A 16,558-nucleotide genomic window follows, 5' to 3' on the forward strand; every position below is an offset into this window, starting at 1 on the left:
CAGTAATCAATATAGTGTGGTACTAGCAGAAGGAAAGACATAAGCCAATGGAAAAGAATCAAGGGTCCAAAAACAAATCCAAACATCTGTGATCAATTTTCAACAAAAGTGCCAAGATAATTCAGTAAGGGAGAAACAGTTTTTTTCAACAAATGGTGCTGGGACAACTGTATATCCACATGCAAAAGAATGAAGTTGGATCCCTATCTCACATCATACGACAAAAATTAATTCAAAATGTACCCAAGATATAAATGTAAGAGCTAAAACTATAAAACTCTTAGAAGAAAACATACATGTAAATCTGTATGATCTTGAAGTAGGCAATGGTTTCTTAGCTATGACAACTAAAGCACAAACAACCAAAGGAAAAAATATAAATTGGATTTCATCAAAAGTAAAAACTTTGTAATACAAAGGCAACTATCAAGAAAGTGAAGACAACCCACAGAATGGAAGAAAATATTTGCAAATCATAAATCTGTTAAGAGACTTATATCTAGAATATATAAAAAACTCTTACAACTCAACATTGGGGAGACAAATTTAAATGGGCAAAGGTTTGAATAGACATTTCTCCAAAGAAGATATGCAAATGGCCAATAAACACTTGAAAAAATACTCAGTGTCATTAGTCATTAGGGAAATGTGACTTAAAGCCACAGTGAGATACTACTTCACATCTGTTATGATGGCCATAATAATAATAATAAAAAGAGACAAACAATAATAAATGTTGATGAGCTGGTCCTCATACACTGCTGGTGGGAATGTAAAATGATACAGCTGCTGTCAAAAACTGTTTGACAGTGTCTCCAAAAGTTAAACAGAATTACCACGTGACCTGGCAATTTCACTCTTAGGCAATACCCAAGAGAATTGAAAACATATTCACACAAAAACTTGTACACAGATGTTCATAGCATGGTTATTCATAATAGCCCCAAAGTGGAAATAACCCAAAAGTTCATCAGCTCATGAATGGATAAACTGTGGTATATCCATACAATGGATTGCTATTCAACTGTAAAAAGGAGTGAAATACTGTTACATGCTGCCTGAGTGAATCTTGAAAACATTATCCTAAGAAGGCAAATGCTAAAGGATACGTACTATATGATATTGATATGAAATGTCAAGAATAGGCAATTCCAAAGAGACAGACAGTAGACTGGATAGTTGCCAGGGGATGAGGGAAAGGGGAAATTAGGAATGATTGCTAATAGGGAAAGATTTTCTTTTGTGGGGGTGGGGGGGGATGAAATGTTCTGGAATTAGTATGATTGCACAACATACTAGGTATACTAAAAACTACTGAATTGTGCACATTAAGATGATAAATTTTATGTGAATTATACCATCAATTTGAATTTTTTTTCAACGTTTATTTATTTTTGGGACAGAGAGAGACAGAGCATGAACGAGGGAGGGGCAGAGAGAGAGGGAGACACAGATCAGAAACAGGCTCCAGGCTCTGAGCCATCAGCCCAGAGCCCGACGCGGGGCTCGAACATCACGGACCGCGAGATCGTGACCTGGCTGAAGTCGGACGCTTAACCGACTGCGCCACCCAGGCGCCCCTGAATTTTTTAAGTGAAATGTGATCCTAAACTTGGAAAAACATCATAAGCAATTGTGAGCAAAGCAGTAGATCTAGAGCAGTTTTCTATTTATGGAAGGGCAAAATGGCCCTGAAAAATTAGTGCTCTTGCCCTCTCATAAAAACTGGTTGGATGTGGGGGCTCCTGGATGGCTCAGTTGGTTAAGCATCTGGCTCTTCATACCCACCCAGGTCATGATCTCACGGTTGGTAAGATACAGCCCTTCGTGGGGCTCTGTACTGACAGCGTGGAGCCTGCTTGCGATTCTCTCTCTCCCACTTTCTCTGCCCCTCCCTCATTTGAGCTATCTCAGAACAATAAGTAAACTTAAAAAAAAAACCGGTTGGATATGATTTCTGTGTTCAGATACAGTTTTTGATGCTTGCTGCTTTTGAGCATGTGTACCTTTGGTCAATTGAAAAGCACTTTTTATGTCTGTGAGTTTACAGCTTTATGTGTGTACCTGGCTCAGAAGCATATTTCCTTCTAAAAAAAAACCACCTTGGAGCACCTGGATGGCTCAGTAAGTTGGGCATCGTTAGTTGGGCGTTTGCTCTTGATTTTGGCTCAGGTCATGATGTCATGGTTCATGTGCTCAAACCCCCCATCAGACTCCATGCTGCTGCTTGGGATTCTCCCTCTTCCTCTTTGTCCCTCCCCCATGTTCTCTTTCTCTCAAAATAAATAGACATTTAAAAAAATAAAAATAAAAAAACCCTCCTTGATTCTCTATTCCTTACACTGCTTTATCTTCTCCATAGTACTTATCACTGGAATGTAAGTTCCCTGACAGGGCTAGAGTTTCAGCTCTGTCCTCAACAATAATAGGTTAGTTAGTAGAAAGCACTAAGCAGGAAAAATGCTTTATTTATAAAATAAATACTATGGAAAATTTCAATCTGTTGTATATAGATGCCCTTTTTGTGATGTTTTCAGAATACGAGTAACTTCCGTTACTGGTTCACCCTTTGGAAGAGGCACAGATCCTTCCCCACATAAGAGCTAAATCCCAGGACGCTGGCCCTGGTTCTAAGGGGTGTTTTGGTTTGCTGTGGCCTGGTCAATTAAACTCACACAATCAATTCCTTATACCTACTTCCCCTTCTCCAGGGAGATAGTAAAATTTGTAATAAACCTTACTGAGAAGACCTCAGTACCATTGAAGGTAACTCTTCCAGGGAAAGTGTACATTAGTATTCTTCCCTTCTGATTTATTTGTTCACAATCCACTAGAATACTTCTGACTGTAGGTTCCATTACTCTTCAAGTCTTGGCCTGTTCTTTGATTACTTGGCTGTGCAGGTCTTGGGTGCTCTGATCTAAAAAGAAACAAAATATTCTGTAACACTGGCAGATACTTGCAAACTGAGGGGAAGGAGCTTCCCTCAAAATGCATTATGAAGGAGAGACCACCATGGTAATGTCAGATTTAATTCTAATCTGCTTCTTGTATATAGTAGCCAAGAGCATCAAATGCCAAACAAAGACTAACTTTGCTGTTAATTTGATCACATACTTATACATGTACCCAAAATTAACTTACTGTTTTAGTTTCCTTGAGGGGAAAATTTGAGTTTAAAACATCTTTGTGACTACCAAATGGAAAACATTCTTCTCAGTTTTAAGAAGTTAGTTTCTGCCAGATTTCATTAATAACTCACAAATGTAATTGTTACTTAATAAATAAGGAACAAATAGGCAAAAAAAAAAAAAAACTGGTGGTTAAAAACCCAGTGAAAACATACTCTTTCATTCATAACTCAAATTGTCATGAAGCACTTCTTACGCCTATAAAACAGACTCAGCCAAGTCTTTAAAATATTTTCTCGGGAGAACAGATTTCACATGAAACTTTTCCAGAGAACACCATTGTTTCGACTGCTGCTAACAAATGTAACTAAAACTCTGATAATTTGTTTAAAAATATTTTAGGATATATGTATAAGATAAGCAACCACATTTGTGCTAAAATGTCCCACTTTGACAGCCAATTCTATGGAAAACCTACTTATAATTCCATCATAAACATATATGATGCTTTAGTTTTCAAAGTGCTTTCATGTATTTGATAAAGTAACAGACTATGTGCCTTATAAAATTAGCAATTTCCCTCCCAATTAATTTAATTACTTTGAGTTGCATTTGATAAGATTTTGATTTAAAACACAAGGGAGTGATTCATAAATTGCTTTTTTTTTTTTTTTAAGAGAAGGCTGGTGTTTCAGAAAGATATTATTTAATGCACTCCATTAAGATGTTAACCTGAGTCATTCTGGTCATGTTGTGGTTGTATTTTACAATCGGTGACACCTGGTACTAGCTGGGAAAATGTCCAGTGAAACAGATAGGCTTAGCTCCAGGCTTCAGATGGAACAATTCAGACGCTGCCCAACCCCCAGTTTGATGGGGATTTCAAAAGGAGATCAGCCTCTCAGTATATAAACATGTTACCCTGTTCGCATTCTTCCCATCTAGAAAAATCATGCTAGAGAGTAAAACAAACAAACAAAAAACTTTGACCATTTTAATACATATCATTTATTACATAAGTCAGCCAAATTCATGGTGGACAGTGAAATGCCACTGCAGACCACAAACAAAAATGAATAACATCAATTCAGCCTCTCAGGCAGGCCAATAGCTGCCGGTTTGTAATCATGAATGGGAGTCTTTTATCCAGAGGTTTTTCAGTAGAAATATTCGAGGATATTTTAGCAGACAGAAAAACTAAGCAAAATGGTTACGTGTTATATAAAGATAAATCCTGGCAATTTTGCCTACGGTGTTTGTTTTGGCATACTATTCATGGCTCTTCAATGGTAAAATCGCTTAACTTTATTTTCTTTGGTTTATGTCTTGGCTGTTGGAATCTATCCAAAACTGTTTTTTGTAATTCTCTATTGAATAGCTCCACAATTTCCATCCTATCAAGGATGGCTTCTTTTATATAATCCTGAATTTTAGCAATCATAGGAAAAGGAACTGGTATAAAAACTGGGATGTATATTTTCAACTGGCAAATTCAATACTAACTGAGAGTATTCTTCAGGGTTTAGAGATAGCCGAAGATTGAAGTTAAGCTTTAGTGTTGTTGCCAGAGAAATAAAATATATTCTCTCAAAATATTTTTTAAAACTCTTTTCTGGTCTACAGAATGCTTTAAAATAAACCTTTTTACCTAGTGTTCTTATCAGAGCTATTTGAATCCTAGAACATTATGGGAAATGAGGGTTAAGTAAGCCGTAATTGTCCTATAATTTGTTGTTGATAATTGGGAAAGAGGGGGGAGGGTCTAAAAAGTGGTTCTTTTAAAAGACTTTCGGATCAAATAAATTCTAACAATATTTACTACTTTGCATTTAAAAAATGATACTTCCCTTTGTATATACTGTAATAAGCTTGAAAACACATTAATACAGTATACAAATATTGTTTTAAAATACATTTTTCTTCTACTTGAATTACACAAGTATTAAGTAATAAATGGAGTTTTAAATTTCCAACAATCATAAGTATGAAACATTTTTTTTAAGTTTTTTTAAACATTTATTTATTTTTGAGAGACAGATACAGACAGAGCATGAGCAGGGGAGGAACAGAGAGAGAGGGAGACACAGAATCCAAAGCAGGCTCCAGGCTCTGAGCTGTCAGCACAGAGCCTGGCGGGGCTCAGACTCATGAACTGCGAGATCATGAGCTGAGCCGAAATTGAGTCGGACCCTTAACCGACTGAGCCACCCAGGCACCCCTGAAACATTTTAAAAAATGTTTATTTTTTTACTCTTCTGTTGTGAACGAACTTGTTCCTTGGGCATATAAGGATCTTGCTCAGTATTAACAGCCTGTGGGATTGCTGTATTTTTCTTTTAAAGTACTATAGAGGGGACACCTGGGTGGCTCAGTTAAGTGTCTGACTCTTCATTTTGGCTCAGGTCATGATTTCATGGTTCATGGGATTGAGCCCTGTGACAGGCTCTGCGCTCACAGTGTGGAGCCTGCTTGGGATTCTCTCTCTCCTTCTGCCCCTCTCCTGCTTGCTCTTGCTCTCTCTCAAAATAAATAAACATAAAAAAAATAATAAAGTACTGTAGATAAAACTCAGTAGAAGTGTGTATCACAATTTACCAGTAGAACATAATAGCTAAGTCTAAGTCAATACATTTAGACTCAATCATATTACACTGCTAGCATTTCACATAGGGGCTTTTCTCTTGACTCATTATGGAAATTCCTAGGGAAAAAAATATTAAAAGGGACAAAGAACTATGGAAAATATCAAAAGTCAATATTATAACATCAATTTTTTTTTAAAGTTTATTTTGAAAGAGAAAGCATGTGTGAACAGGGGAGGGGCAGAGAGAGAAGGAGAGAATCCCAAGCAGGTTTCTCACCACCAGCACAGAGCACAGCCTGAGTGGGGCTTGAATTCATGAACCATGAGATCATGACCTGACCTGAAATCAAGAGTCAGATGCTTAACTGACTGAGCCACCCAGACGCCCCAACATCAAGTGTTTCTGAGCTTCCTTTTGATAATTTCTCATGTTCTATTTACCTCCATGTTGGGGTATTGTTGGGGTCAACACAAAGGTCATGATAAAAATCAAACACCATGTATGCACTGCATTCCAAGAGCAAGGAATACAGGCAGTCCCTCCTGGTGCCAATGACAAAGGGGTGCATTGTTTGTAGAGTATTTAAAACATTGAAACTTATGAAAAGTCAGCTTGCTTTTAATTGTCAGCATCGAGATAAACAATGACAGTGATAAAATATTCCTCCCCGCTGGGCAGATGCCCCTACTGCCCTTTGAAAACACTACTGCCCATACGAGCTCAAAAGTATTACATATCTAATACACTTGAGATGTTTATTGTGGAAGGATCCATTCCCAAATTTCTTTTCAAAAAAAATTGTTTTTATTTATTCATTTTTGAGAGAGACAGACAGAGCACGAACAGGGGAGGGGCAAAGAGAAAGGGAGACAGAATCCCAAACAGGCTCAAGGCTCTGAACTGTCAGCACAGAGCCAGACACAGGGCTCAAACCCATGAACGGTGAGATCATGACCTGAGCTGAAGTCAGATGCTTAACAGACTGAGCCACCCAGGTGCCCACCTTTGTCTTCAATTTTTGAAAATATAAGTGTTGAAGAATGTGTTAGTACTAATGAAGGGAGCCTTTGGCCTGTTATAAATTTAAATGTAAAATATACATAGTTAATATTTTTTAATATTCCAGTGAAGTTGAGAGAAGAATGGTACACAAGCAGACACTGAACTTTCAGATATTGATGCACCAGTGTTTTAAGAGTCACATGTACCTAAGGGAATAAATGAAAGAGCAAAACGGGTCATTCTTGCATTTGATGCATGAGAATTTAGGTTGACTATAGAATCAAAACTCCCACTAAGGATGTGACTCCCTAGCAATTCATTCTAAGACTTACTATAAGACCTCTATTAACTTCTTTCATATAAGACACCTATTCTTTTTTTTTTTTTAAGTTCTTATTTATTTATTGTGAGAGAGAGAGAGTGCAAGCAGGAGAGGGGCAGAGAGAGAGGGGAGTGGAGACAGAGAATCCCAAGCAGGCTCCACACTGCCAGCACAGAGCCCGAAGTGGGACTCAAACTCACAGGCTGGTAAAATAGCTACTCTTAAATAAGCATTTACCACATTATTGACCTGAACTAATACAAATAAGCCAACGACTAATGGCAACAAAGTCCACACTACTGAAGATCATTTGTATTTTTGCTGACTCTTCGGGCAAAGTCCATAAAGATATGAAGAACAGAGGGACCAAAAATCAAAACAAAAACATCACAACCAAAAAACCCATTAGCAAAAGAAAACAAATATTAAAGCACAAAATCACCTTCATTGATATTCTCGCCACCCAGAATTCCCATACTTATACGATTCTCCAACTCTGTTACCTGTAACATCTGATGTTACAGAAGGAACTAGTACTTTACAGAGGTAAATATGTTTCCTTCCAAATGCTCTAAGTGGAGGAAAACCTGTAATGAACAAAAAAAGAAAACCACACACATACTTTATATACACTCTAGAAGGCAAATACAGTGACAAAATTGTTAGACTAAGGAAAGCATATGACTGAGTAAAATTTATTAGTAGCATTTGTTAAAAAATAAGTTTACTTGCCTTGGGGGAAGTCTCATAATTCTTTTTTCCTTTGTGAGGGCACTAAGCTAGAATGACATGGAAGTTCACTTCCAGAACATATTTATTGTTCAGGACATTACTTATAGGTATGTGTTTGTGTAGGTACATGAAATCTATTATAGCATATAAAGGATATATGTTTAACCAAAAGGAAGAAAAATTGTACCTTTCTTATTTAGAAGTCAGTTCACATTTGCATTATCAAATCTAATCACCGTTGGTTTGATATAAATTTTTTTGCTTTGTTAGTGCTTTTAGAAAATACTTATTTGCTTTTAGAAAATACTTTTATGTTTCCACAGGCAAAACAAGTATATGTCAATTTCTTAGGAAAGCAAGATTCCAGAGTTAGAATATATTCTTATATGAATAATTTCTAAATCATTACTTAATTTATAAGGAATTTACAATTAGGACCTTAATTAATAACTATGCATTCATTAATAAATATATCATTGTTGTGCTTTGTTAAGGCACTGGCCTTTGCCATTATGTGTGTGTGTGTGTGTATATATATATATACATATATATATATTTATTACACATACTATATATTGAGTATATATCCTACAAACTAAAGGCAAAAAGAAGAAACTAGCTTAAAACCAGAATCTGACTTGAAATAGTCTCTGCTTAAAATATATTTTCCAAGTTAGTTTGTAAATTCCTTGTCTAAAGTTGTTTCTCATTGGGCCAATATTGGACATTGTGGTAAGTCCATTCCCAGGTAAGTCCACAGCAGTCTATTTAACCTACATTTTTTTTAATGTTTGTTTTTGAGAGAGAGAGCAAATGAGGGAGGGCAGACAGAGGGGACGCCAGAGGATCTGAAGCAGGCTCTGCACATTCAGAACAGAGCCTGATACGAGGCTTGAACTCACAAGCCATGAGACATGATCTGAGCCAAAATCAGATGCTTAACCAACTGAGCCACCCAAACGCTCCTATTTAATCTACAATTTAATTGAATTTCAGTACCATGCTTAAGAGATACACAAACTATTCACTGATTTAGAAGTTTGTTTTGTTTTGGTTTTCTTCTCCTCTAGGAACTGGTTTTTAGCAATGAGAACAAGGAACCCTACTCCCCAGGGCCTAGAAACCAGAAAAACAAAACCATAAGTGTTTGAGCACAAAGGGACAGTTTGGGTCTTAGGTAAGAATGGGTAGGGTCAATAACAACAGAGGAAAGGACAAAAGAAAAATATTAGTAGCAGCATCACATAAGAAAAACTGGAGTCAGCAAGGAAGTGGGTGACTCTAATTGAGTAGACATCCATAAGTCAAGGTGGTTTTACTACTGCCCCACCCAAACAGTAATTAGTTTAAGAAAAAATTTTATTTTACAAGTGAAAATGTGGAAAAGTAACACAAATGACAACAGCAGCAACAAAAAGTAACAAAATACCTCTGGTCATTATAATGGGATGTTTTCGTGATTAAAAAGTATGATGAAAAAGTACAAACCGTTTGTTGGGCCAATCAGTGTTCAGTTCTTAATTCCAAACTGAAGTTTAGATTATATAGTAAGATTTAGACTAAAAAAAATCATGAAGAAAAGTTTTCATTTACATATTTACAGTCCCAATGCAGTCTGGCCTGCCTGTATGCATGACCTGACCTAGCAGGCCGTAGAAAAAAATCTCCCAGTAAGCCCAACGGATCATTAGCTATAGAGCCTCTGGTTAGACGTCAAGTTTATAGTCATACTCCCTGTGACCAGGTATCTTTTCCTTGAAATGCTGTAATGCTTTATTGTTATTCTATTATTGCTTCCCTGTGGCAAGGAACTGCATCCTTTCCCCCAAATCTAGTAGCCTAATGAGATATATGTTGAATAGACAGGGTGGGAGAGAGACGAAGACTTACATTCCATAATATTAGCAAACCAACAATATGACATTCTGAAAACAATCTCAGAAAAAGCAGAGAACCATGTTTAAAAAGTCAAGACTGATCACCTAACCTCTGTGGACACTGAGGACCATAAATTAACTTTAACCATAAACCTAATCAATTACCTTCATCCACAGACTGCATTTTGACACAGATTTTCAGCTATGCCAAAACATATGCAGCAGGAGACTCCCCTGCTCATACAAGCAATATTTAACTGCATCTCTCCAAAATAACACATATTTATATTTGAGAATGATAATAATATGAACTTGTAAGATATAATTAATGTATTAAAACATACTTTTATATTATATGGCAATATACATTTGATGGATATTTTAGTTTATAATCCTACTTTTATGTTTTGTTCTTTATATATGCCTGGAAAGAAATTTTAAGCAAAGTTATAAGGGGAAATATTTAAATATTCCATTATTTGATACTATGGGAAAACGTGTTCATTTCGTTATTATGGAAATATCTGCAAGTCATTAAAACTCCCCAAATATACCACAGAAGATACACACGTCTATAGTATATAAAATGATTCCTTCCTTCCCTTCTTCCTTTATCCTGAGGGAAGAACTAGTGAGCATAAGCTTTAATTTCTAACAGGTTAGAAAAAGGAATCTTACACCTCTACTAAATTGAAAATTGTATTATCAAATGCCTATGTTTTAAAGTCACTCGGCTTCCTAGCTACTTCAATGGAATCAGGAGTCATAAATCCAACCCCAACTCCAAGACTGGAACGCCGTAGTGATAGTTCCAAGGCAGAAATCTGACGTAACTCTTTACGACATAACTTTACAGATGTGACACCATGAAGCTGTCCTGCGTTTCCCACTGGCTGGATTTGGGGTGATGGTCGACTGTGAGATTTTATGAAATGATACTCGTCTATTTCTTTTTTATCCTCATTGTTTAGCAAATGCCCACTAGTGGGTGCTAAAGAGCTACAGATTGGAGGTAATTCCGGGGCCTCTTCCAAGAGCTTCTGAGGATTCAGTTGTGTTCTTAAGCTGCTTGTTGAACTGTCTAATTCTCTTTCTCTTCCACTTAACTTTATACTTTCAGTTCTGGATGCCCATTTTAATTCTTCTGGAACCATGACTGCTTCTTCAGGGTTCAGGACTCCATCTCCAGCATCACGATCTTAAAAATAACCCAAAAAGCAAAAAAAAAAAAAAAAAAAAAAAAAATTAGAGATTTCCTCAAAAACAGGAATTTTAATGATATCCTATTATTATCACTCAATATAAATGATGTCTTTCAGATTAAAAAACAATTTTTTTAAATCTTTATTTATTTTTGAGAGAGAGACAGAGTGTGAGCAGGGGAGGAGCAGAAAGAGAGGGAGACACAGAATCCAAAGCAGGCTCCAGGCTCTGAGCTGTCAGCACAGAGCCCGACACGGGGCTCTAACTCATCAAACTGAGAGATCATGACCTGAGCCGAAGTCAGATGCTCAGCCGACTGGGCCACCCAGGTGCCCTTTAAGTGACTTCTTTAGACAAACAGAAGTGTGAATACGAATTATTATTTCACTTATAGATATTTTGAATGTGAATAGCTGAGAACTTTTAATTCATGGAACAAAACTGAGAAACAGTCACCTACTGATTTTGTTTCTCCTTGGAAACACAGGAGTACTTTGGGCCTCTCTGGTGCCCTTCCATGCCTGCCCTCCACTGGGCTTGCCACTGTGAACCACAGTCCAAACCTTGGCTAAGTGAAGCCAGCATTGGAGAATACTGGCTCTATGTCTGGGGAATCTTTGGGGACATGGCATCATGTGTGTGAAAATCTAATCTTGGTTAGAAGTCCCAGCATGATGGCAGGGTTATGCTCTCTCAGGGTATTCTGGGGATCCACCATCAAAATGGAGGTGACAGTGTATCTCCTCAGTGGGGATACCCTGATGGAATGACTGACAGGAGTGAGTAAAGAGATCAAAGCTAGAGGTCTTCAAATCAAAGAACTATCTAATATCAAAGATAAAAATTTACTTAAAAGAAGTCCATATAGGCCCTAGACCTAATATGATAAAAAATGCCAACTCTAACATACACTGGCATGTGATTAGTACTTTTTGTCCTATGAATACCAAGTTTAAAAACAGAAGTTGCACACTGGCAGCTTCCAAGCCAAATCTGGCCCACAGATGTGCTTTATTTAGCCTATGAAACAACATGTGACCCCAACATTTTATTTTTATTTTATTTTTCCTTACTGTGTGTATTTTATTTATTTTTGTTTTGTTTCTTTGGGAGGGGGTTGGTTTTTGTTTTGATAATTATTTTTTCTTTTTAACCCCAACATTTTCAATTGGAAAGTTACATATAAAAATATAGATTTCTGGGGCACCTAGGTAGCTTAGTCGGTTGAGCATCTGACTCTTGATTTTGGCTCAGGTCATGATCTCATGGGCATGATCCTGCGTCAGGTTCTGCACTGTGTGTGGAGCCTGCTTAGGAGTCTCTCTCCCCCTCTCTCCCTGCCCTTCCCCCGCGTGCTTTCTCTCTCTCAAAATAAATAAATAAACTTAAATAAAGAGACTACTATCAAAAACCAATGAACTGAATACCAAACCAGCTTTGTATTAAGGAAACTGAGTACTAAATGTATAATACTTTTTAGGGAATTCAGAATTTGATATATTTAAATTGCTGTATTTATAATTCAAACAAACCTTGTTTAATGTCATTATATTAGAGTAGCATTTTGAGATAGGATATATACAGTACAAGCTATATCTCAAATAGGATTCCAACTGTAACTTTTTTGACATTTGTATGGGGACAATATTGAAAAGAATTATGCTAACTGTTAATGGTTGTGGGTAGAATTATGGGTGATTTTTTTTGGCTTTGTCTCTATATTTTCAAATTTTTCTACAATAACTATATTACTTTTTAGAGCCAAAAAAATAAAAGTATTTAAGATGTTTCTAGGGGCGCCTGGGTGGGTCAGTGGGCTGAACGTCTGACTTCAGCTCAGGTCATGATCTCATGGTTTGTGGGTTCGAGCCCCACATCGGGCTCTGTGCTGATAGCTCAGAGCCTAGAGCCTGTTTCGGATTCTGTGTCTCCCTCTCTCTCTGCCCCTCCCCCACTCACGCTCTGTCTCCCTCTGTCTCAAAAATAAATAAACATTAAAAAAAATTTTTTTAAAGGTGTTTCTAGGTGGGACAGCAGGTTAGCTGAACTAATATCTTCAACATTACTATCAAGACTAGCCATTTCAGGGCATCTGGGTGGCTCAGTCTATGGAGCATGTGACTCTTGATCTCAGGGTCGTGAGTTTCAGGCCCACATTGGGAGTAGAATTTACTTAAAAACGGATAAACAAATAAAAAAGACTAGACTTCCCAAGTAAGTTGGTCAGACAGGTGTCATCACTTTATATATTTTCAAGATTATTTAACTTTTTCAAAGTTTTTTGCATTTGTCTCATTGAAGAGCAGGACGAGGATCCAGGACAAGGATTAAAGCTCTATACCACCATACCACACTGGCATTTTAAGAGATGTCTAGTTGACTCAGTAATACAAACATGGGACATTGAAACACTAAATATCTAATTTCAGATATCTCGAGTTCGAAAGTGAATTTTTTTAAAGCTAAAATGGCCTTATGCTGATTGTTCTGTTTGCTACTTAATACCTGTTTCCATTTCAAATTTTTATAAGTCATGTTTCAAGTACAAGGTTCAGCTATATAGTGCAGGCAGTATTTCAAGTAAATGTTTTAATTATATCAGTACCTCTCCATTACTACCTTGAAAATAAAAAAAATGTAGTCTCTCTGGCAGGATCTGCATGTTTGTATCACATTTCTATCTACAACAACTTTTATCCTAGAATATTGAACCAGGAGTCGTAAGACAAAAGACCTTAGACCATGTTCTAATTACTGTTGTGTTTGTAAGTTACTTGACCTAAGTTTCAATTCTCTTCTCTAAAAATGGGATTAGCAGACACTGGCCTACCTTGAGTTTGAGGGTTGAATGAACTACTCATGAAAATGTCCATAAATTACAAATATCATAAATATAAGGTAGCATTAGAACTACTTGTCTAAGATATTACTGTTTTAAACTTTAAAGCTATGTTAATTCTGCTTACATTATATATTCAGCATGTATCTTTTCATTATGCATATATATAATTTTTCACTGGTCTCTTTACAATCTTGTTGTACCCATCTTTAAGTGGTCTTCTTTATAGGTACAAAATAGGTGTGTGTTCCTAAAAGGTTGTAAAGTCAACTTTGCATGAGCCATACTTGACTTATTAGAATACTTTCTCTAAAGGAAGGCTAATTCTTTTACGAAATGTAAAATATATTATTTTAGAAATAGTGATTCTTCTCTCATTGGCAGACTTGAGGAGGGTATATTTTAATCATGGCACTTTCTACTTTTGCAAGGTTTTGTATCATTTCATTTAGGAAGGTGCTACTTCTACATAACTACATACAATTAGGCAAGAAAGCATCTTTGTCTCAACAGTGAGTTTTATTATATTTTTGAATTTCAAGAGGTCATGGTGAAAAAGACCTGACTGATCTTAGAAATATACACAATATACCTTTACTTATAGTATTCACTATTTATTTTACATTTTTGTGATAATCACAACACTTAATTTACGATAATATAGGAAACAACAGCTACCTTAGATTATAGGGTTATTTTAAGTAAGGGGATACAAAAGCCCATGGCACATGACAGCCAATAAATATGTGACATTTCCTTCATACATCTACATTTGTTTCTTCGTTCACTTCCCCTGTGATTCTGTGGCATCCACAGATTAGACAATTTAAAAATTTTAATTCAGTATATTAATATACAGTGTTGTATTAGTTCTAAGTGTACAATACAGTGATTCAACAATTCTATATACTGCTATGTTAAGTGTACTCTTAATCCCCTTTACCTATGTTACCCATCCTTCCACCCATCTCCCCTGTGGTAACGACCAGTTTGTTCTCTATAGCTAAGAGTCTGTTTTCCTGGTTTGTCTCTTTTTCAAACATTTGTTTTGTTTCTTAAATTCCACATATGAGTGAGATCATATGGTATTTGTCTTTCTCTGACTTTTTCCACTTAGCATTATACCCTCTAGATCTATCCATGTCCTTGCAAATGGCAAGATTCCATTCCGTTCTTTTTTATGGAATATTTTATGAATATTCCATGGTATATATGTATGTATATATGTATATATACATGTATATATGTATGTATGTACACATACATACATATGTATACATACATATATACCATGATATATATGTACTGGACACTTGGGTTGATTCCATAATTTGGCTAGTGTAAATAATGCTGCAAAAAACATGAGGGTGCACATATCTTTTTGAATTAGTATTTTCAAACTTTTGGGTAAATACCCAGTAGTGGAATTACTCGATCATATAGTAATTCTGTTTTTAATGTGAGGAAACTCCCTACTATTGAGGAAGTCCACAGTGGCTGCACCAGTTTGCATTCCCACCAGCAGTGCACAAGGGTTCCTTCCCCGCATCCTCGCCAATACTTGCTGTTCCTTGTGTTGTTGATTTGAACATTACATATAGTTCCTGACAGGTGTGAGGTGGTATCACCTTGTGGTTTTGATTTGCATTTTCCTGATGATCAGGACTAGACGACTATTTTTGTTTACCGAGACCAATACAAGTTAAATATCGAATTCTAAATAACCACATCAATTGGAAAAGGCTAAACTCCAAGTCAGTCACCAAATACTAGATACACCAAATACTGTCAGCGTGACAAGTAACACTAAAGGTCTTACGTTCAGATGGTACTTGTTGCCGCCGAACTGTTTCCCCTACCAATTCCTTAAGTTTCTTCTTAAGATCTCTGCTAGTTTTCTTATAGAAATAAAGGTCTTTTTCCAGCTGCTGGATTTTATCTTCATATGTTTTGAAAGTTTCCATAATGCCTTCCCCTTCTTGCTCTATGAAATAGAAATTTACACTTCAAATCAGTTTAAAATAAATGGCTGAAAATTATGTTCTAACATAGTTTCCAGACTATACTTAATGAGTCAGAAGTATGTTACCTGTATCTGGTACCTGAAAGGATTTGTTTTCAGCTACAACTTGGATTCTTCTAGCCTTAGTCACCTTCTCCACCCTACCCCCTATCAATTACCACATTTTCACAATTCATAACTGCTTTTTGAGTAGCACTCACTAGATTTATCCTTAGAACAGCATAAATAAGGTGTTTTCCATTAAAAGTTCATGTTTGGAACCTGTCCATCAGTTGCATCACTTAAAGTTCCTATCAGGAACTGTGGATGTATGGAAAGTCATAGGCTCAAGAAATCTACAGCCAAGCCTCTACCTCTAAAAAAAAAAAAAACTCCAAAAACCTGTCAAAAGAGGCTACAGAAATATTAAATAACAAAAGCAAATACCCATACAAAAAGACAGGAAAATAGTATAAGTTGTAGTTTATGCTACAATATAACTTAAAGCTTCTAATTAATATTTATGAATGTCTAATAAACTGTCCCTATTGGATATGTTTTAGAATCAGTAAAACCTAGTTACTCACCCTCTGAAAATAAATACTTTCCGACCTACTTTTTCCTATTGGTAAATTTACAAAATGGTCCTACTGTTTGTAATGATCCTTTGTTGTAACTGGTTATTTTGAAAAATGTGATCTAAGTATATTGGATATTTTAAATTAACTCATTATCTTGTATTTAAAAGTACTTTAGGGGCACCTGGGTGGCTCAATTGGTTAAGCATCTGACTCTTCAGCTCAGGTCATGATTTCACAGTTCATGGTATCGAGCCCCGTGTCAGGCTCTGATTCTCTTTCCCTCT

General features: G+C 36.3%; 1 protein-coding gene across 3 annotated transcripts in view; it reads right to left on the bottom strand.

The window, feature by feature from the left end:
* Positions 1 to 8,686: 8,686 nt before the first annotated feature.
* KIF27 (kinesin family member 27) overlaps positions 8,687 to 16,558 on the bottom strand; it is a 92,610-nt gene continuing 84,738 nt past the window's right edge. For all 3 annotated transcript variants that reach the window (XM_032595611.1, XM_030293735.1, XM_030293733.1), the window contains 2 exons: positions 15,511 to 15,675; positions 8,687 to 10,847 (listed from right to left, as the gene is read on the bottom strand). In XM_032595611.1, the coding sequence (XP_032451502.1) occupies positions 10,363 to 10,847; positions 15,511 to 15,675 (650 nt within the window). In that variant the 3' untranslated portion in view covers positions 8,687 to 10,362. The remainder of the gene's footprint in view (positions 10,848 to 15,510; positions 15,676 to 16,558) is intronic.

This window comes from Lynx canadensis, chromosome D4 (genome assembly GCF_007474595.2).
Source record: "Lynx canadensis isolate LIC74 chromosome D4, mLynCan4.pri.v2, whole genome shotgun sequence".
Lineage (NCBI taxonomy): Eukaryota > Metazoa > Chordata > Mammalia > Carnivora > Felidae > Lynx > Lynx canadensis.